Source organism: Oryzias melastigma, linkage group LG7, assembly GCF_002922805.2.
Source record: "Oryzias melastigma strain HK-1 linkage group LG7, ASM292280v2, whole genome shotgun sequence".
In the NCBI taxonomy this organism is placed as follows: Eukaryota; Metazoa; Chordata; class Actinopteri; order Beloniformes; family Adrianichthyidae; genus Oryzias; species Oryzias melastigma.
In genome coordinates, this window is record NC_050518.1 from 12348882 (window position 1) to 12370746 (window position 21865).

At 36.8% G+C, this 21865-nt stretch overlaps 2 protein-coding genes across 5 annotated transcripts in view; one reads left to right on the top strand and one right to left on the bottom strand.

The window, feature by feature from the left end:
* Positions 1 to 598: 598 nt before the first annotated feature.
* Positions 599 to 14521, bottom strand: LOC112159112 (dystroglycan). 3 transcript variants are annotated; one of them, XM_024292975.2, is made up of 3 exons: positions 14251 to 14521; positions 5509 to 6079; positions 599 to 4435 (listed from the first exon to the last, which is right to left on the bottom strand). In XM_024292975.2, exons 2-3 carry the CDS (start codon positions 5929 to 5931, stop codon positions 2153 to 2155), a joined length of 2706 nt encoding a protein of 901 aa, XP_024148743.1. In that variant the 5' UTR covers positions 5932 to 6079; positions 14251 to 14521; the 3' UTR covers positions 599 to 2152. The 3 variants fall into 3 exon arrangements, with proteins under 3 accessions (XP_024148743.1, XP_024148744.1, XP_024148745.1); XM_024292976.1 differs by having other exon boundaries at positions 14124 to 14260; XM_024292977.2 differs by lacking the exon at positions 14251 to 14521 and adding an exon at positions 14022 to 14042.
* Positions 14518 to 21865, top strand: part of LOC112159114 (poly(rC)-binding protein 4) — a 55194-nt gene continuing 47846 nt past the window's right edge. The window contains exon 1 of one of the 2 annotated variants that reach the window (XM_024292979.2): positions 14518 to 14652. The gene's annotated coding sequence lies outside the window, so the exon portion shown is untranslated. The remainder of the gene's footprint in view (positions 14653 to 21865) is intronic. The other variant, XM_024292980.2, reaches the window with a different exon arrangement.

The following is a 21865-nucleotide window of genomic DNA, read 5'->3' on the forward strand; positions in this document are numbered from 1 at the left end:
CTACAAGCAAGAACATCATGACTTTATATTTAATTTATTTTTACTATTTGTTATTGACATGTTTTCTTGATGTTTTTGTTGGGCTTTAAGAGTAAACTGAAAAGCATCAGTCATCAAAAACGTTGAAATTTAGTTATAACAGCTAAAAAGAACTCTATAAAAAAAGGGGGCATACGTCCCTTCAAATTAGCAGCTGTTTTATGGTTTTACTTCTAACAGTGGGAGCAGCAGTCCAGTTTCAGCTAAACAGACAAAAATAGAGGCAGCACTTGCCTGCTGCTTGTGTTTACTCGGGTCAATAATGTGATGACAAAGTGCAGGAGTTCCATTTTCATGTACCCTTTTGATCTTTATATAATGGATGTAAAAATAAATCAATAAGGCAATTAATCAGGTAATGGAAAACTTGTATAACTTTGAAGCTTTTGTGAGGCTTGCATTGCTGGCTCTAAACAGTCATTGAAACACCAAAGTATTCATATTTTGTTTGATCCTTCAGTTAGTTTTCTCAAATATTTTTTCCAACACAACTTTATAAAAAAAAAAAGAGTGTTGTCAATCCCCTTCAAGTTATTAAAAAAACAGGACTATACACCAATTGAGGCTTTACAAATAGTTTTACATTTTATTAATACATTTTCATAAAACAATTTTTAAGACTGTATCAAAAACTCAGTAAAAACATTAGATTTAACCATTTTTTCTTATGGTGATATCAGATATGAAATGTACATAATTCACATATTGTTGTGGTTTCTTTGTTTTCCCATCACATGGAAATAATGGATGACTCTTCTGTGACGGGCAAGTCAACCATCTTTTTTACCCTCACATTTTTTTTTTTTTTTTTTTTTTTTTTATGATTGGAATCATAAATCTAGACATACAATTGAAAAATAAAAGAATTTCCCACTCATAGGCCCACTCCCCAACTAAGTTTACTGATAAAACACTTGATATTTCGCAGCCGTTTTCTTCCACAGGCACACAAGTATGTACATCCTCTTAAACCTCATGCTTTTTCTGAACTGACAAGGTTTAAGCAGTATACTAAATCTTGCAGTGCAACACCTAGAGGCAGAGCAATGATAATACAGTACTCTATACCCACCCTCCCACTCCTTACACCAGTAAAACCAACATTACACAAGACAGTGGTACCAACTCATTAATAGATTCCCTACCTGCTGTGAAACACAGCATTCCAATAGCCCCATTGTTATTGTTGCAGAAACCCCATTAGGTTTACCATGTGACAAGAGACATCACCTTGGCAACAGCAAAACCATTCGTCTCACAGACAGCTTCAGTGGCACATTTTAACAAAACGTAATGAAGCTACATCTAAAACAGGTGTGATCAAAGTTATGTCCTTTGTGATCAAGTACCAGAGGAATCGTCGTCAAACTTCACCTATATCAAATATACTTTTTCCTTTCTTTACTAACTTATAACTAAATGCTTTCACATTTGCGCAAGACAGAGTGCAAGGTTTAACAAGAGTTTGCATAAGTGCAAGGTTTGCAAGTTATTGTCAAGAGGAAGCAAAGTAAAAACAGAAATGTATGCCTTATAAACTGTGTAAATAAAAGTTTCATGCTCTTAGCTTGCCATTTTGCATTTCCTTCCCTCTAGAAATAACAAGTGCAAAATCTTAGTAAACCTGGCTGAAGGGTAGATAAGAATGATTTAGAACTCATAAAGATTAACGCTGTGAGGGAGAGCCTCAAGTCTGTTGTCATGGTGACATCTGCACAAAGACCCTGTGGACTTCAGTCTTTCCTGCGTCTTTATTATTTTCTATACAATAGAAATAGTACATCATTGAAGATAAAATTGTCTCCTCTTGGCAAAAACAGACAAAAATAATAAAAGCAAAACAAAATGCAATAAGTCAAAAGCAGATCCAAAGAACAGAAGAAAAAAAAAAGAGTGCTGGAATTAAAAATGTTTTCCATCCATCTGTCCCATGAAAGAAGTAAAATCTTATGTTACAGTGTCTATTCTGTGATGGTCAGATATATATTGTTGTCTGCTCTTCTAAAAAGTCAAAGCTGTTTCATAGAACACAACTGTACTTACTCTTGTAAAAGTTTCTGAGAAGCATTTCTACAAATCTCTTTGCTTTCTATGATCCAACCTCCAATGTGCGTTAGGGAGGCACATAAGGAGGCGGTGACCTGTAAGCCGTCATGTTCTTGGGGCGTGAGCCTTTGCCCTCAATGGGCACTGTAAATGGTGGTGGGGGCTGGTAAGGTGGAGCATTTGGATCATCATCCTGATAGATTAAGAAATCCTCCATTAGGTCCTGGTTCAGTAGGCTGCTATGGGGGCCTGGCATGTTTGGGTACTCTGGAGGAGGAAGAGGGGGCTTCTCTTCTTGAAGGATAAGAGGAATGCTGGAGGAAGGAGGCGACTTGGAATCATCTAACTCATCTGCAAAAATTATTGGAACTCCCTTCTTGATGAACGTTGCCTGTTCCTCTGTGGTCATCTTTCCTTTGCGTTTCTTGCGGTAGCAGACCATTGCAATGATACCAGCTATGAGTAGCAGTGCTGCTACCACTACAGCTGGAATAACTGTGTGAAGGTAAACATCATCGCTGCTTCTACGGCCGGTCCCAGGAGAAGGTGAAGGTGTAGGAAGTATTGGCATTGGAATCTCTCCAGGTGGAATGAAAGTATATCTATGACATTCATTGGTGCCAAAAACAGAGATGTTAATAGTTTTGAATTCAGGCTCCATGGCTTTGATGAAGGCCGGTTTAGGCGTTCCTTGCGGATTTGAGATTCTGTTACTGAGAACTGTTATCTGATCCTTTGGACAAGGGCTTTGCTGAAGACTGTTGTTGGTCCATTGAACAACAATGGAGCCACTTATGATGTTTCTGAGGGTCACAGTACTACTGTTTCTATCACCAAGGGCATATGCCAACTTTTTGATTAGAAGAATCTTCTTATGGACATCACTGTTCAAAGTTTTAGGATCACCATGAAATCGAGCAGCAAACATGACTGAAGGTTTGTCATTATTAGACCAGCGGTTGACTTGAACCACAAACGCATCCATGATGCTTTTGCCACCTTTATCAGTGGCCTTCATAAAGTACTCATGATTACCCTCAGTGTCTGGAAGGCCATACAAAAGCTGGATGGTGCTGTTGAACTGAATCCATGACGTTTCACTCACTGATTCTTTGGAGGCCTTGAGCAAAGTCAAACTCAGCTTGTCAGTTGTCCCATCTTCTGTGTCATAATATGTATCAGCAGCAATTTTAACCTCAAAATAAGTACCAACCCACGCAATCACATGATCAATTGAGTTGCGAATCACTGGAGGCTGATTCGATTCTATTCTGATTCTAGGTGGTTTAACTGTAGTGGACTTTGGCTGTCGAGGAGCTGGGGTTGAGGATTTAGACTTTTTGGGTTTCTTTGTAGAGGAAGGTTTGGGTTTCTTGGTGGTGCTAGGGGCTGTTGGCAAAGCAGTGGCTTCCACAATTGTTGGCCTTGTTGTGGCAGGTTGAATAGGGAGGGTGCTTGTAGTTCCTAATACTCTGGTAGGTTGGGGAGGTCCAAAGACTGGAGTATGTGCTATCTGATCTCTGACTCTCATGGTTGGCTTCACTGGGAGAGGCAAAGGGCCTCGAACAGGGGGAGCAGAAATGTCTGTCGCTGGTGCAATGAAGGGTGAAGTTGGGGTTGGGACAGGTCGTGAAAGAGGTTCTTGGCTTACAGTTGGAGGAAGCAGGGATGGTACTGGAGTGGGAGTATTGTTCAAGTGCCGTCTGACCCGTTTTACAACATGGGGCTTTTTGTTGACAATGTGCCAACCAACCACAGGATAACCAAGCTTGGCTGACATTGTCCCATCTTTTGCTGAAGACTGAACACTGCTTATGTCAGGGATGCTGTCATGATCTAGGGAACATCCAACTTTCCAAGACAAAAGGGCCCCATTCTCAATTACTTTCTTTGCATTTCCTGGCCCAGCCATGAATGCAGTCATATCAAATAAGCGATTATTCACAACAGGGACAACCCTCATGTGTTCTAATGGTATATGTGAGAATTTTTTCATAACACTCAGCAAATTGACCCTTTGTTTAGCAACCATCTTTGTCAAGTCCGCATCCAATATGACAGTTAGAACAGTAACAGGCTCTTCTGACAAACATGTGAAAGGCTGCAAGCTACTGTCAGACTGTAGAGTGAAAAGTGCTGGCTCAGTGTCTGCTCGATCTTCTGGGTATACTTCAATAGAAAATACTGTGCTGGGGTATACTTGGCTGCTTGTGTTCTCAGCTAGGCCTTCCTCCGAAACCATGATACGATATGCACCTTTATCCCGATCCAGAGCCAAACCTTTTAGACTGCAGCTTTCCTTATCCCAATAAAGCCAGGAAGGTAAAGACTTTTTTCCCAGCTCGGTGAGCTTTAAAAAGGAAGAGAAAAGATGTGGTTAGTTCTGAAACAGGAGTATGAAAAGAGCAGCAAAATGAAAAGAATTCATTTCACTATTGAATTCTTTAAACAAAAGTTACAAATGGCTACAGATGACATGACTGATAAGAGTAAGTGTTTATGTCAAACAATAAAAAACAAGACTGAAAAAAGAAACAATTACAGGTTTGCTGGATTTGAAATGCAGGGAATTAAAACATGCATGTGTTATCCTTGTTTTCATAATAATACTGAATACAAAAAGATTACTAATGAAGCATTTTGTTGTTGAGGCTAAGGCATTAAGCTTTACTACCACAAATTCATTCTAACCTAATAAAGTGGAAGCCCTGTCATATTGAGAATTTTAGTAATGCCATTTTATAATCATATTTTTAGTATCATGAGCTTTACAGTTTACATTTTGAGGGTTCAAATTTAGTTTTTTTTTAAGTATATTTTATTTATTTCTAATAAAAATTGTAGCTTTGTTATGCTTTTGTACTAAGAGATAAATAATGAGTACTTCATAACTAGGGATGTCCCGATCAGGTTTTTTTTTTTTTTTGGGCCGAGTATTTGCCGATAAAGAGTTCCGGTCCGATGCTTTTGAAACACTTAAAAAATGAACAAAACTAATAAACAGATCAGGGTGTTTTCTATTATGCAATAAGATTAAAATTCTTTATAATTTAACACTTAAATAGAGCCCTTCTGTTAAGCAATTTTGACAATCAAGTGAAAATAGTGCAACTATCCAACATCTGATTTTTGATAGTCATCAACCCCATGACCGGGCCCAATTTCTGATCATGTGATCAGATCGGGACATCCCCATTAATAACGCACAATAATCCAGATCCTGAGGTACATGCTGCAAAAACACAAAAAAGGTGAGCCTATGATATATAAAGTACATTTCCTTAAAAAAAAATATGTATCATTATTTCTTTTGCAGAGCTTATAATTGACTTTCATTCAATGTCAACAAAGAACAAGTTTATATATATATATTTATATATATAAATATTGTTTTATATTTTGTCAAAAAACAGGTATACTTACATGGACATTGCAGCTTGTATGGGTATTTCCTGGGGAAAGTTTCAACTGAAATACCTGGCCCACAATTGCTGAGGAGTCAGGAATATTGGTGTGCACCCCCTCATTCTTTATAGAATAATCTGGAATAGCTGTAGGTGGCCCTTCACCAACAGAAGATACTGCAGCCTGTAGCTCAGAGAGAACAGAAGACCGCATAGATGCCTCTAGTTCCACCGGTAATATGTCCACCTTTGTTTCTTGTTGTTCAGCCACAGTGTCTCGGGCTATTGTTAGCAGAAGCCCTATTACCAGAGGTAGAGTTCTGCAGGAAAGAAGCCTGCTACTCCTTGCATTCCCACAGCTCATGGCTCTTTGTTTATAGTGCATAGCAGGAGACCCTTGAGCTGCCCAACAGATGTCTATGAACAACTGAAAAGGCCACATCCGCTTAAGTCAGGCTGATGATATGCTTGTGGGTCAGACTTCACAGAGCCCAAATATGATCACAAATGGTGTGCTTTGCCTTCCGCCCGTCCTGTGTGATCCATGAAGAGACCTTTGGCAGCCTGTCAGAGAGCCATGTCAGCCCACTCTAGGAGATAGAGGAAAAAAAAGAAATAAATATGAGTGACAAAGACTCAAACAAACATCCAAGGATAAGAGTGTGTCTACAGTTTTAGTCCACTCTTGGAAGACACATGATTATACAACATACAAGCCAAATGAAACACTAACTGGTTACACATTACAGCACTACCACAAAGTTCAGTGGTATGAGGTAAAGAAAAAACTTGATAGAACACATGTGCTGATCATTGTATGTATAAAAATCAAATTTGATTGTTTGTATGAGTGTTCAAATACTTTGACAATGCAAAGCCTGATCCCATCAGTGTTATTCTGTCAATACTGGAGATGTCGCTGGTGAAATCTAAATAGCACATATTCTTTGCCATACTGCAACTCCTCAACCATTCACGTGATTATGGTGAATCAGCTGATTCTGAGGCGGAGAAAAGCAGCTTTTTGTATTGTCTTTGTACCAACAGGAAACTCAACACTAACTTAAAGAGTTACATAATAGTGAACGGCCACTTTTCTCTACGACAGAATCAGCCGATTTACGTCGATTGTATAGTGTTGCACATCTGCGCAAGACGGCTATTTTACTCACTTCAGAATCTGCTGGAATTGCTTTAATTGCATAAATGGTTGACAAGTTAAAGTACACAAAAAATTGACAACACTAAAGCTCTGGAGTGAAAGGCTTAAAAGCATCACGCCACTTTTCACCAGGAGTCTCAAAAACGCTTTAAACTTAATAATGTGGCAGCACCCTAATAGGGCTAATGCAATGCAAGTTTTGATCAAATGCCAATTAATAACTGGTGTCAAGAAGCTGCAGACGATGCAGATGATACTGCAGGATCCTTTCAGGCATTCACTTTTACTCTAATACTGTGTTGGTTGATTTCTGTCATTTCTTCAATGCTTCCTCTGATATCATTTATGGAGACATTGCTGAAATAGTTGTCACTTAAAATGATCATATTTATCACTATAACTACAAACATTTAAGTGAATTTTTCCTTTTTTGTTTACTTTTTTTACTTAAGGTCCCTTGATTTCTGCTAAAATGTATAAACAGAAACAGTATGTTGTCCTGTACACACATTAACTTATTCTACGATGATTACAAAAACTGTATTTTATTTTACTGTAAGCATCTTTATGTTAAAATGCTGAAATAGGATGCAACACTTGTTTGGCAAAACTCTATGACCGACCATTACTAGCTACAATTGCTGGTTCATAAAGTAGTGGAAATATCATTACACAGGTCATATAAAAGGCTCAGGAGGTAAAGCAGCTGTTTACTGCAGTTGGCAGTTCCAAGTCATAACATTCAATGGGTTTCTGGGCAAGACAAGTAATTACGTCTTGTTCCAAATAGGCACATATTGACAATTCTGCAAGTGTATTTTGTTAAAAGGATCTGGTCACAACATGAAAATATAAAAAAGCTATTACAACCCATCACCCTCATGTCCATGCAAATGTGTTTATACATCCATATACAGAAGCCTCAGCCTAGATTTTCAATGATAAATAGTAGAAATAGATTCTGGTAAAAATAAAGAAAAAAAAAAAACTCAAAGCAGAGAAGAAAATACACCGAAATGTGTGGCTACATTTCATGGGGAAAGATTGCAAAAATAGTGGTAGGCTTTCCAAAATTATACTGCAGTCAACTTTATCACTGACAAGAACTGCTGGGGATTGAAGAAGTGGAGATTGAAGGTACTGAAGTCCAGTCAAATATAGTTAAACAAAGCGAGAAAGCTTAAAAACAGACACGTATTGCTTAGAAATACTGACAGGTGTAAGAATTTTACAGAGTGTGCTTCATTTTGATTGTTTCCTTCGAAATGCCATCAAATGACATCAACTAGAGGGTGAAGGAAAAGTAATTTAAAAGTACAAAGCTTTGACACCAAGAGAAAAATCTAAATAAAAGCTGTTTTTAAAGCCATATTTAGTTTTTCCTTGTGTTTAAATGCATAAGTAAAATCCACTTAAGTCCACTGGGAAGTTTAACCCTTTAACACTAGAACTGTCACCTGAAACAGGAAATAACCAAGCTCGTTTTCTAAGCTTTGGAAATCTGGTGGAATCATGTAAATGGTCGAATAAAACATGGATTTCATCAATGCAGATATTTGAGTAACATTTTTAAGAAAAGCAAACACACTATTGTTCTCTATTTGTTGTCTTGTGCAAAACTACTTTGGAAATTCTAAAATAAGTGTCTTTTTTCCATCTGCTCAAAAAGAGATATTTTTAAAGGTTTTTTTATGAAGTTGCAAAAAATTTTATAAAATAATTTGAGAGATCTTAACTAGTTTCTCCACAGAGTTCCAGAGAAATTGTATCTGTTAACATTAGATCAGTGTTAGTTTCTGTGCAAATATTTCATCGGGCGTAATGTCAGAAAATGTAAGTTGTTGTTGCATCTTTAGTGCAAAAGGTTGAATTTTTCTTTTATTTTTTTTATCTCCTTTATCTGCACTCGTTATATTCCAGTAATGATATATATATATATATATTTTATTGCTTAGCCTATCAACTGAAATTGTTTATGTTCTGGGAGCAATTTTTTTGTCCACTGTTGACTCATTTTTACATAAAGGTATTTTATTTTGAAAGAGCAATATACAAAGCAATTTGCCTCTTTCTCTCAGCTATTATTTCCACTTCTTTTTTTCCCCTTCATAGTTGGGGGAGGGGGGTATTTTTCAACTATACAAGTCACCACCCCCCAAAAGAATCATTAACCTTGCTGAGGCATTCATCTAACAGGACTTTATCTTTCACCATGTCTCGTTCCTTTACAATGCAAGCCGAGTAAAAAGACAAAACCCTTTGCATCATGTTTCTTCAGGCTGTTGCCATGTACTCGTGTGGCTGTGTGTGGCTGTGGGCTGCCTACATCAAAGTAAGAAAGGAGCTCTTCCAAAATATGACCTAGATTTGATGTACCTATTTCATAAAGTGTAATGTAACAGAGCTTCTGTGTGTAATGGAAATAAACCAGCCTTTTGTCATACCATCCATGGTAATTGCAGGCATAAATTCTAAAGCATTTATTTTCTGCTATGGCACAGATCTGAATTGAATAAAGTGAGAGAAAAAGCAGCATGAAAGCCTTAAACTGAAAACAAATATATGTTTTTTTTATTTCTATATTACTACCGTGGTTTGTTTACGGGAAGTTATAAACCCATCAAAGCAAAACATAGTGCCAGTTTCTAAGAAACCTGCGATGACTATTCACCCTAAATGAGTCTGAAATGAGAAAATAGAAACAATTTATGAATGTACACATGCAGAAAATAGCAGCTTACCATGTTTAGACATAAAATGTAAAATAAAATAACGCTTCTAGACTATTCACAAGAGGCATTTCACTTAAGCTTAATTGAAAACAGAAAACCGATCGCACAACAAGCAAGATGGGAAAAAATATATTTTTACAAAGCTGTATCAAAAAATAAGAACACTATACATAGAAAAAAAGCAGCTGCTTTTATACACTTGTTTAATATGACATCAAGCCAAGTATAACAGTTCTTCTCTTTTGGGAAGATGTTCTAAAAGGTTCAAAAGTGCATTTACTATGTGAATATTTGACCATTTTTCTGCAGTACATTTGTGAGGTCAGGCATTAATGTTGAATGTAAAGACCTAGCACACAGTTTTTGCTCTAATTCCTCCCAATAATTTATTTAAGGTAAAGACTTGGGAATCAGTGCAGGCAGGCCAGTCAAGTTCTTCCACACTAAACTCTCGTCCATTGTTTTTATGGACTTTCTTGAGAAGGAATCAAAAAAATATGACTGAGTTACTGTTGTTCCCGATTGGTTCCACGTTGTTGCAGTACCACAGACAGTGAAAAATTTAGTAAAAAATTCCACGACAGGTCGCACACTTTCACAAAACTATGCTGACATTCATTTAGATCCAGACAGTGATCACTAATATTTGTTTTAAAAAAAAAAAAGCAGTCTGAATGATAATGTGTATTGAATTGGATAACTTAAAATGAACCAATATTGACTATGGATTGTAACGTCTATCACAAATTGTGATATGAATAGAATCTTTGTTCAAAAACGCAGATTAGTTGATGCACAACTTTCATGTAACCCTTGTGCTATCACAGCACGCTGAACTTTATCTTCACTGGTGTCTGTGGCAGACATAAAATCCTGTCCATCTTTGTCCACTTTTGTCATGGGAGGGATCACACGTCAATGTAAGGGTGGCGTTATCTGGGCCCCATAGGAGAGCACGAGGGTTAAAGCTTTATAAATCCAACTTTGACGTTAATGTTTTTCCATATGTACCACAGATGGAGAAGTACCAGAGACCAGAAAAGACATGCAGCATCACACAGCAAGAAGTTCTGTTAGTACTTTGATGTGTATCTTTTTCTGAACAAAGCTGTTTCAACTAGCTTTAAACAAAACTAGCTGTATATAATCTTTTGAGGAACTAGTTATCATTATTCCAAGAAATGTAGATATTTAGAATTCCGATTAATATAATTCTATTTGCAAAGACTGCCAGCTGTAAGAGCATACATGTCTATCATGAGGCAAAACAGCTATTTTGTCGTTTTGGATGGTAATTTTCAGCCTCTTCAAGAACTACAAAGGAACGTTTTTTTTTTTTTTTTAAATAACGCTAAACTTAAAAAAATTGTAATGCATTGCATATACTCTATGACTTTCAAGTTCCAATTTTATTCATAACAGTAGTCATACAAAAAGATGTTGGTCTTGTTTTTTAATCATTATTATTTTTCCATCAAAGTTACAATTTTCTTTGAAATGCTGTGGCATAATTTTCCTGCAACAACATCTACCACAGCAGCAGCTATAGTACATCAGGATGTTAAATCAAAATTATGCCAAAGTGGTGCGGGAGAATTTGACTTTCCACTTAAATATGAAATGATGAATATTTGCGAGCAGCCGTCTCTAAAAATAAACCATTGGTTTCACAAATGTTTCATAGACAGGAAAGCAATCTATAGCTGAAGGAGGAAATGCAGTCAGTCAAAACATCAGCTGTGGGAAACAAACTATCAGAAATTTATTTGTTTTTTCACTGTCCACCAAGTTATTCAGCTGTTTCTACAATTTTAAAAGAAGAAATCAAATCAGTTGATAAATAGTATGCAATAACTGTTAAAACTTTTGCAGCTCTTTCTGAATTTTTTCAATTATATAATTTATGTCTGAGTTTAATTCTAAAATCATGCAAAAAATGGCATTTTGAAATTGTAATTTTTTTAACAATAAAACAGCTTTATAATAGTGAATGATTGAACCTTGTGACTTCTGCTCATTTCACACCACTGCTTATACTTCTAGGGGGGCAAAACCATTTTACAACCACTCAAGGAGCATGTAGTACAACAGTGGTTAAAACTTGAAAACCATCAGAAATAATTAGCCCTCCAAAGCACAGTGGCACTCAGGGCCAATTGAATTGACATACCACATGCAGCAGCTTCTAGATAGTGCCTGAGCTGAATTACAAACATTTCTACAAGAAAAGCCTTACTTTGCAGTGGGATGTTTCCCTTGTGTTGCCCTCCACTCTAAAATATGTGAGAAGTAATGAAAAGTGTGGGATGAAAACAGAATCAGCTGTTGCCTGAATGAAAGTCTAACTTGGCATGGCAATCTGAAAGCAGCTCATTCTACACTCCTGGAAGACTGCGGCCTGTTCCCAATTTAAAGGGAATGCAGAGCCTGAAATCAGAGAACTCACTGAATGTATACCTTTTTGGTGCAAGAAGAGCAATTTGCGTATAGTACGTTTTTTTTGTTTTGATATCATTTGTTCACTCAACATTAAATACAATGGTGCTTTATTTTGAAAACCAGGAGATTATGATAAACAATTGGGCTCATGTCCAAATTCCCTCCCTACACTCCAACAACTAAAGAAAATTAGTGCAGGATTATCAAATGTGCTAGAGTTTAAAAGCAATTTTTGACACTATGCTCACTACTTTTTCTTTTTAAAACGACATATATGGCATCACTGAGGTAAAAAACCTAATAAATCTGAACATTTTACAACGACTATAAATCCACTGTGTTCTGATGATGAGAACTTGGATGGCTTATAAAAAATAATTACGATTATTTTTATTCACATGAAAAATTGCTAAAACACAACGCATTATGACCTATATTGAACAATCTAGTTAGCATAGTTGAAAAAGGTGAGACGGAGAGACTTCTTGGTAATTTCTAGGTCTTTAGATTTAGGAATTCTAGAGTTGGACAATGTACAAACTAAATAGTGCACTATGTGGTGAACAAATTCAGACAACCTTGATGTGATAACATGGCAATTCTTTACAAATCAATTCAATATAGTTATATACAACTTTTCGTTCTTATGAAACACAAAGTGCTTTTCATATTTTTTACCTAAAGCTTTCCCAAATTAAAAAGTAGTCAAAGTTTAGTTACATCACTACAAAGTAGCACAAAAGTAGAAAGTATACCTGTGGCTAGTATAGGTGAGCGTAAAGACCCACTCCAATGAAAATCCTGTTTTTAGTGTTTTTTACATTCTTGTCGCATTTTTCTCATGATGGGGGACATATAGAAAAGAATTTAAGATTAAAACTGCATTTCTGAGTATCTATTTATTCGAAATAAATTCTTTTTAATGATGGATCAGGATCAGATAAAAACCCAGTTTGGAAATGCTTTCAGTACCAACTGGAATGTGCTGGCCAAAGTTTCCCTGCTCCATTAAATTCTGATGCACCCACTTTGCAGACAATAGATCCAATAATGTCTTAATTTTCCTTATCTGAGCTAGCTCAAAACTGTATGACTGGAAAGCTCCAATATTGCTCAGCGTTTATGTTTCACTGCTAATGTTAGCTTGGGGTTGTGAGGAGCTGTAAGCTAGAGGGAGACAGTGTAAACAAAGGCATGCTGGGATATCATTACTTCCGGGCTCACAATCCCGCCCACAATTCAGAGGTGAATTTCTAACTCCCGCCAAGAAAATATGTCATAAAAAACGACAGAGGCTTTTTCTAATTAGCTTAAAACGGCATAATCATAATTAAAGACCACTGGTAAAGATTTTGAAATAGATAAATATATGGTTAGAGCAGGCAACAAGCAGACTTCAAATTAAAAAGTCAACACAATTCCAGCTACCTGCCAAAAGGTAGGAGACAATTCAGAGAAAATCAACAGCAAAAAGGTAAAGAGACGACTAATTACTATATAAACTTCTAAAAAATAATAATTAAAAACAGAGATAAACTGGTAGATATGAGTAGAAGAAAGTTAGCTAGAAAAACTCATCAGTTTAGTTTCTCCCCGACTTTGTTGCTAACATCATGTTCAAGGCACGAACCTTCTACCTGTAACATCAACAGTGACACAGTTACTGTGGTTAGAAACAGGAAGTGTGTTGGCAAAACAGCAGACGTAAAATCACAGCTTTGTATTAAGGGTTAATAGCAAGTTCGCTGGTTAGTTACTTATTTAAAGTGATGGAGGCTAGCTGTAGCTCATTAACTAGACATTAGCTACCGGGCCCGTTTCAGTACGACCAAACGCACGAGGCCTTTGTAATTGCTTACGACGGCCAACCTTGAAAAAACACAATTTCACAGCATATAGCACGTAAAACCACAAACAAAGTCGTTCGTTTCCATCTAAACTAAAGTAGAAAGTAAAAACTCTATTCTGTTGAAGGGTCGGCCGTCTGTAAGTCTCACATTCGATCATCCTGGCGCAGAAATGCACCTGTTTTATTCTAGGCGGAAACGAGCACTGAGCTGCCGGAGAGTGGCAAACACAAAGCTCCATCAAAACTGTAGTTAGACTGATCCCTCCTCGATGCTATCAGTGGAACAGCCCTTTACAAACACAGCTTGACGGCAACAACTTAAACATCGGTGTTAGCGCGAGTCGGCGTACTTATTCACTGAAGTCTACGAAGCACCAGGACTGATCCTTCAAAAAGGAGCTAACAAGCTAACACCCGGAGAGAGCGCACTGGTGACAAATGTAGGTCTCTACCTGTCCTGTCGAAGAACGGGAAGCCGCGATTATTCCCCGGATTAGATCGCATTGCTAACACACAAACGATCGCCCTGGAGCTCTCGTTGCCCCTGCCGGGGTAGCAGAACCCCAAATTCAAACTGACCTTGTTAGCGAGGTAACGTTAGCCAAGTCGCGCCGTGATGCCTCTTCTTGTAATCGGGGAGCGCTGCAAACACTCCTCAGCTGCCATCAAGCGATGCATTTCCACCGCGGCGCCATCAGCAGATGTCCAACAAACACGCGAGTGTTGACAGTTTGGGGAGACGTATGCCTCACTATAATGTGTAATCTAAAGACAGAGAAGTGTGTTCTAGTTGTGACGGAAGCCACCCCTCCCTCCCTCGCCTGCCGCCTCGCTCCTCTCTGTCCTCCTCCACACACAGGTCCTCAGGTTTGGGCCAGTTGTGTTTACCGGAATGACTCCGCCTCTTTATGGAGTTTCAAATCTATCTGATGTTCTGCTTCAAACTTCATCATGAAGATCAGAGCACCTTTGTTGATGCAGGTAGGTTCTCTTGAATGAAGCCACTCATGCTGTCTTTAGGAAGCCCATTTATGTTGTTATGTCTAGATAAAAGTGAGTTTTACTTTTATCAAATAAGCACAAATTAGAATAATTCTTAGATAGGTTGTGGATTTGACAAAATTATTAATTTTCAATACATTTTAAGTTGTTCATTTTTCTCCTGAATAGATTTTGACAAAATACACAATAAAAAATGATCAAGCCATCAATCATTACAGTCCAGTGTGTGGAAACAGAATTGTCCAATGAAATGTAACCATAGTGTGGTATAACATTCTAATAATGTTCCATGTGTATTATCTTATATAGAAAAAACAACAGTAGACTGAGCTTTATGAAACTAAAATGTGAATGGATTTCCCATTTGTCGTTGTTTTCTTGTTTGTACATATATATAATTTAGACTTGATTATCTTGTAAGAAATATACAAAATCTTAAACTTTCACCTGCACTGTTCAGTACCAGGTATTTAACTCTGAGTAAAACTGTTTGAATTTTGGCCAAAGATGTCCTGGACTGATTTTATAATCAGTAAAAAATGAACCAATATTGACAATTAAACAGATTGGCAAACACAAATTATTATAGGATTGGAATTGTTGTTAAAATGTATTCTTACACGGCTATAACATACAATAAATGTGGAGCAGATTTATATAGCCACAGTAAAAACAAAGCAAGTGCTGATGAGTTAATTAATTTATGAATTTATGTTCCTTGCTTATCTGAAAATGCTGTTTTGTTATTGCTTCTTGTGAGCTTTTAAAGGTCAATCTTGTATTGGGCTCTGCATCAAACGGTATCAACACCTGCAAATGAGCCTCCTCACAATAATGTCTTACAATAATAATTTGAGCCTCGAGAAAAAAACAAAAGATAATAGACGTCTGGATGATGATTTTCAGCAGATCACATTTTATTTTCATTAAAGTTGGATCTGCTAAAATACCTGAAACTTCTTTGTTTGATGTTCTCTTGGCAGGAACACCTGCCAATTATTGGCAAAAGAATAGAAACTCCCAACTGGGTCTGTCTTACACATTTTCTAAACTCATTAAAGGGCTGATCTTTATTGCAAAATGTTCTCGTTTCGTGAGAAAAGAAACTCCAGACAGATTAGTTGAGGATCACTCAAAGTCTAAAGGTTGCATTTGTTAAAGGGTGGTTACACAAAGGATAAACAACTGAAATATTTTCGGTGTTTTGCCAAACAAAAATATGAGAATGAGCAGAATTTTGATCACCAACACATCACTTCTGATGTCTAAAAGTGTAAATAAAATTGATACACATGCCTCAATGACTTAGAAGAAAAAAACATGTTTTTTAGCAATGTGCTTTTGTAACAACTTTATATTAGTCAATGGATTAGACAATAAAAGCACTTGTTTGAAAAAGAGTTACACAATATTATAGATGGGAGCATGAATTGTCAGGGATTATATTAAAAAAGGTGTTAAAGCACACCTAATCACAGACTTGTTTTCTTTAAAAGAATGTATGACTTGTTGTTCTTAGAGCCAGAGCTGCTTTACAGATATATGTGAGAAAAATAGATTTTTAGTGAGTTACTCATGTAAAAACAAAGTCCTTATGATTCATTTTCTTCCTTTTTACCACTGCACATACTCCTTGTACAAGGCAAACATATGTAAACCTAGAAGTTGTGTTCTCGAAAAATAGGAGAACCGTCATGGATGACTGGTTACATTAGCCTACAATATTGTGTTTTTTAAATAAGCCATTGGCTCTGAAGGTAAAAAATATTTGGAGGAAAGCTTAGGAGGAAAACCTCCCAGAGACCATGAGGGGAAATATTTGCATGAAGTATCTTGTGCCATTGATGTGATGCCTCATTGTACAGAAACGTAACTGCAAATAACATGCAGCAGGAATTGACTTGCTGTTTACAGCAGCAGGAAAGCAGACTTTGTATTTAAATAACACCAGTGACAGGCATCAGAGGAAAACAGAGAAAACATAAATGGAGCCTGTCTGCAGTTCACAGATCTGTCAGCTGTCGTGTCCCATTGACTCTTTGGTCACTCCTATGAGGCAACAACAAGAAAACAAAAAGCATGCATATAATATCTGCATCCAGAGTCGATAATAGTGTGAGTTTATGCTTTCCTCAAATGAATCACTAAAAAAGAAGATAACACAATCACAATACTTTTTTTTTTTCAACGTAGACACGTTCCATTGAGATTCTTAAAAAAGATTGCAATTTACAATATAATTAGGCAACGGGAGACTTATTTTGTAACAGCAGATTTAGATAAATATGTCATCTGCACATGCAGGAAGACAAAATGTGAACATTACCTGTGCCAGCTTGGTGGAGGAAATTTTGGCAAGCAATTGTTGATCTCCCGTCCAACAGATGTGGGATTTTCATCACAAATACATCAATCAGCTCTCATTTTCCCAAAGTGCACACACAACAGCTCTCACAGGTTTACCAGCCCATGATAGCCCCACTACAGAAGGACTTTCATGTGATTGCTCATATCATTCTGACTCTTGATATGTGAGCACAGAGGAAAAAAGAGGATTAGGAATCAGCTGACTCCCCACATTTACTTCCAAGTGAATACATAGAGCAGTTATTCGGAGCAGCGTCTGCAGAACCTCCCAGGGTTTCATCTGAGCTCTGAAACTCTGCATTAAACTGTTTTGTTTTTTTCTACAAAGATGAATCTCTTCGGACAATGGGAGATGTTTGAAAGAATATGATGTAAGATTTCTCTTTTTTTTCCCCCAAGTTTTGTCACAGTAACAGAGTGCAGAGTGACTTCCAGTTATATATTATGTCTATGGTTTAGAACGGCAAAGCTGACAGCTGAACGCTGTTTAAAGCAATTTTACATAAATAATGAAAGGTAACCTAACCAAATGTAGCAGAAATTTGTACAATATGTATTTTATAAATGTCCTACCTGGTTGTATTTGTTATCCTCTCTTAGATCAAATGTCAGTAGTGCTGCCTGCAGAATGCTTCACAGCTGCTTCCCCAAAATCATATGAATGATATTAAACAAGTCGTGGATTATTTATCTCTGACAAACCGGTCATTGTTAGACGAAGGTTACATGTATTCATTGAATGGTGCGTGTTTGATTATGAGCTAATTATGATTTTCTTCTAATTTATGCTAACGCTTTCCATGACAGGGATGAGGCGTAGAGCTGCAGAAGATTTTTTGTGCTCTATTGAACTTAAAACACCAGTGAATTTTGAAGTGAAGATTTTTTCTGCCCAGTTAAAGTTGCTTACATTTCTATCTTCTCAAAATCACTAAAAACAGAGCTAAAGTAAGACAATTTCTACGTGTCTTACAATAAAGAAAAACAAATTGCTGTTGAGTTATTTTCTGACGTAGCTCCTCTTTGCTGTTGCTCATAACGATGTCTGATCCCTCCAGGATAATAAAGGTAAACAAGGATAAAAGTAATTTGAAACCGTCAAAAAATATTCCTATTAAAAGCATTCCTATTTTTACAATTACCCCTTAAAATGCCCCACAAAACAACAAATACATCTTATTGCAACAGCTATATTTAGCCCTCTATCACAGTTAAAAGACACGCGGCCAACATACAGCAATCTACATCTTGGCAACGCCTATTACATTTGTCCAACATGAATTTTCATCCATTTTTGTGCTCGATTGAACTTAAAACACCAGTGAATAACATCAAGCAAAATAGAACCCGTTAGAATATTTGCTCAAATGAAAAGTTGATTTTTTTCAATAGAACCTCAAATACTGAAGGAATTGTTCAAATTTGCAGTTTGATTTGAGTACGATCTAAGACGAGAAAGGAAAATAAAGTTCGGCAGGACGTTCATAAAATAAATATTTTACATTTTTCTGTTGAAATTTGTAAGGTTACCTTTCATTATTTGCGTAAAACTGTGAATGCTGTCAGCTTTGCAGTTCTAAACCCAAACACCGGAAATCGCTATTTGCATTTTTTGACCTTGTCGCCATTTTGTCTGACGTCACCATGAAAAGGGTCAATTCAAGCATTTAGTTTGTTGGTGCTTTAACCATAATACATTTTCTCTGCACTGGTACATACATAAAACCAGTGTTGTTGACTATTTTGAGTCTTGCTTCAGTCTTTCTTCAGCTTACTTAATTGCAAAACAGTTTAAACAAACTAAAAGCCGTAGTTCTTGCTTGTGCCTGCCCAGCTCAATGCTAAACACAAAGACTGATTTTCAAGGGGGCACGTTTACCGTCTATCTATTTAACATTAAAATAGATTATTAGAAAGCAGATGGTCTGGGAAAACATCCTCATTATTTAAAATTAAAACTGACCAAAATGGGTGCTTTGTTTCAAATCCAGTTGGGAATTGTATTTTCAGTTTGTCATATTTGCATGTCACGCTTAATTAATCCCATCTGAGTCTTGTGTAGGCAAGATTTCTGATCATTTGCAAATTACGCTGCATAATTAACCCACCAACAGAAGTCTCCCAGGCAATAAAATGGTATTGGACAAGCTATTTCATTAAAGTGTAAACACACAGCTCTTGAGGGGGACTTTGTTTTCAATGTAAGTCTGAGAATAAAAGCTCCTAATGATTATTGTCTCTGATGTAGTGCGTTTGTTATCGGCAGCAAACAGGCCTAATTTGGCCCTGAAACACATAAAGAGGACATCAGCGAATGCCGAAGTCGTCAAATGGAGTAGCCACAGGATGACCCCAATAAAGAATGGGGAGCTAAATCAAAATCCAGTGACTAAATGGACCTTCAGCTGGCCTCAAATGTGTACTGCTACTCCAGCACTTACCACAAATGTCCGCGGTGCTGTCAAATGCTGCAGTTACATGGTTCTTCTATTTAACCCCAAATGCCACCAGAACATATTGAGATGATGATGTTAGAGTATTCCTGCAGCTCTCATTTAGTTTTTTAATGTCTTTTTTTTTTAATAAAAGTGTTCATATTTCTAAACTGTGAAGAAAATGCACTGTATATTTCTACCAAACAAATTAACAAAAAAGTGAAATACATAGAAATTAAAAAGAATGCAGTGAAGATAAAATCATCTGCTTATCTTCTATTTAATTGCTTTTGTAGCAGCACGACAGACTTGGTTGAAATCTAAATTGGTGTGTGATGATGTTCGTCCAAGTACATTTCCTTTACAAGTTTCCTGGATTGAAAGTGTCTTTTACCCTGTGACATTAATAAGCACAGGAAAGCTAAGGCATCTGCAGTAAGCATTCATAAAGTTGGAGTGTTACTCATTCTAGCATGCTAAAAAAAGAGATCTGTATTACTTTAAAATGTAAAAAAATTACAATGCAAAACAACAGCCTGCAACAGCAAAAGAATGGTTTTAAAACAGTATCTTTTTGTGTCCCGAAACAAATGAATAATAAACTAAAGGCTTGTAGTTACAGTTATATAGTTGTAAAACTGCATGGTGCTGTCTCACTTCACGGGTCTGTAATTTTATTATAGACCTATCAAGTGGGATTGCTTTAGATACTATTCAAACAGCATTTATTCACATAACTAAGTGATAAGTGATCACAGGTAAGGATTCGAACAATATTTTTTTAGGATAGCACAAGTGATGCTTGAATATTCTTCAAATCACAACAAGTATTTTAACTAATTCTATCTTCTCTATTTTTTAGGCCTGTTGTTTACATATTGGTGCAAGTTTTGGCACCAATGAAAAATAATCTGTGAATGGAAAAATGTGTACTCGGCATAATTCTGGTGGTTATAATTTTACTTTATAATCCAGTGCCAACATTGTTAACACATTTTATAATTTGGAAGCAAATTGTCAAGTAAATAAGTTATAGTATTCCACAATAGAATACTCAATTTTATCTTATTTATGCTGTTGTTCTGGATCAAGAACTTTTTAATTTTTTCAATACTTTGTTTTGCACTCATGTTGAAAAAGAGCAAAATGGATGACTTTTTTTCCATTTACTAAAGGAAGGATCTGTTCAGGCTACGAATGCTGTATTATTTAGCAATTAAACAGACGATAATCTACAGTCTCACCTTGTATGGACAGAAAGATATTGGACACAAATACTGGGGTTGGCTTTCTTTTTTTTTTTTTTAAATAGGCATATACTGGACGTGGCACCTTGTTATTTCAGTCCCTCAGGGTAACCATGGATGTCAGATTTACTCACAGTTTGAGTCCTGCATATGTGGGAGAGTTCAATCTCTGCAAGTATGACATGCCAATGTAACTTGACTCCATGTCCTCTTCTCTTACCTCTGTGGTTCTAGATAACTATTAACCTCCTATGTTTCCTGTCCGTGGCAGGCTGAGAGATTTATTAGCTAAGAGGAAAATGTAAGGTCTCAGGAATGTGCTCTAGTTTTACCCATCTGACCTGACGGCGACTGGCACTCCTACTTACTGTGACAGTCAGATTAGCACAAATAAGTTTATACGAACTGCCAAGCACTTGGAGCGGTGATGCAGCCTGTTCACAATCTGAGACCCCCAGCTTGGAAGGAGCTGAAATGGGTAAAAGGCAAAGATCCGGGTCACAGGTGTTCCCGTAATGTTAGCTATCAACTTTTGTGATGGGTTAGGAAACCGCAAGCCAGACAACTAACACAGACAGATTAAACCATGAGTCAAAGCTTTGGAATGTCCTTTAACCCGCCTTTATTCCCTTCTTGTCACAAGCTAGAGCTTGCATGTACCTGTATATTTGTGTAGGAGTTACACTACACTATGAAATATATCTTTAGTATTATTGGTGTTTGCTTGTTCTCAATCCAAAAGAGAAACACGTTTTACCAGAACACTCAGTATCTGCAGGGACAAGTTATGGCAAATTATTGAAAAATATGTTAAATTAAAAATATTTAAAAAAATCTGTTTTCTGAGTCTTTTGGCAAATACTTATTAGTACGTCAATAACCTAATACAAAAAATGTTCCTTATTTTCTCTGACTCCAGCACAGTTTTAATTTATCAACAGCAGCATTTTAAGAAAATGTGACTTTTCAAAAAGGGAGCGTCATTTTAGATATATAATATATGACTGATGGGAAACAATCACAAGCACTGTGTTCAAAGAGGAGGTCTGCAGCATAAGAAGCTGCCTATTCTGCGTCTCCACATATCCACCCACTCTGTGGTCCAAGGCTGTCTGTGCTGCTGAGCTGTAACACAGGGAGTCT

What these genes read in the sequence shown, in the direction of transcription:
- LOC112159112 (XM_024292975.2), bottom strand. Translation starts at nt 5,931, where the DNA reads ATGTGGCCTTTTCAGTTGTTCATAGACATCTGTTGGGCAGCTCAAGGG. An exon ending in ATACAAGCTGCAATGTCCAT is followed by an intron (nt 4,436 to 5,508) that starts GTAAGTATACCT and finishes TCCTTTTTAAAG; the next exon opens with CTCACCGAGCTGGGAAAAAA.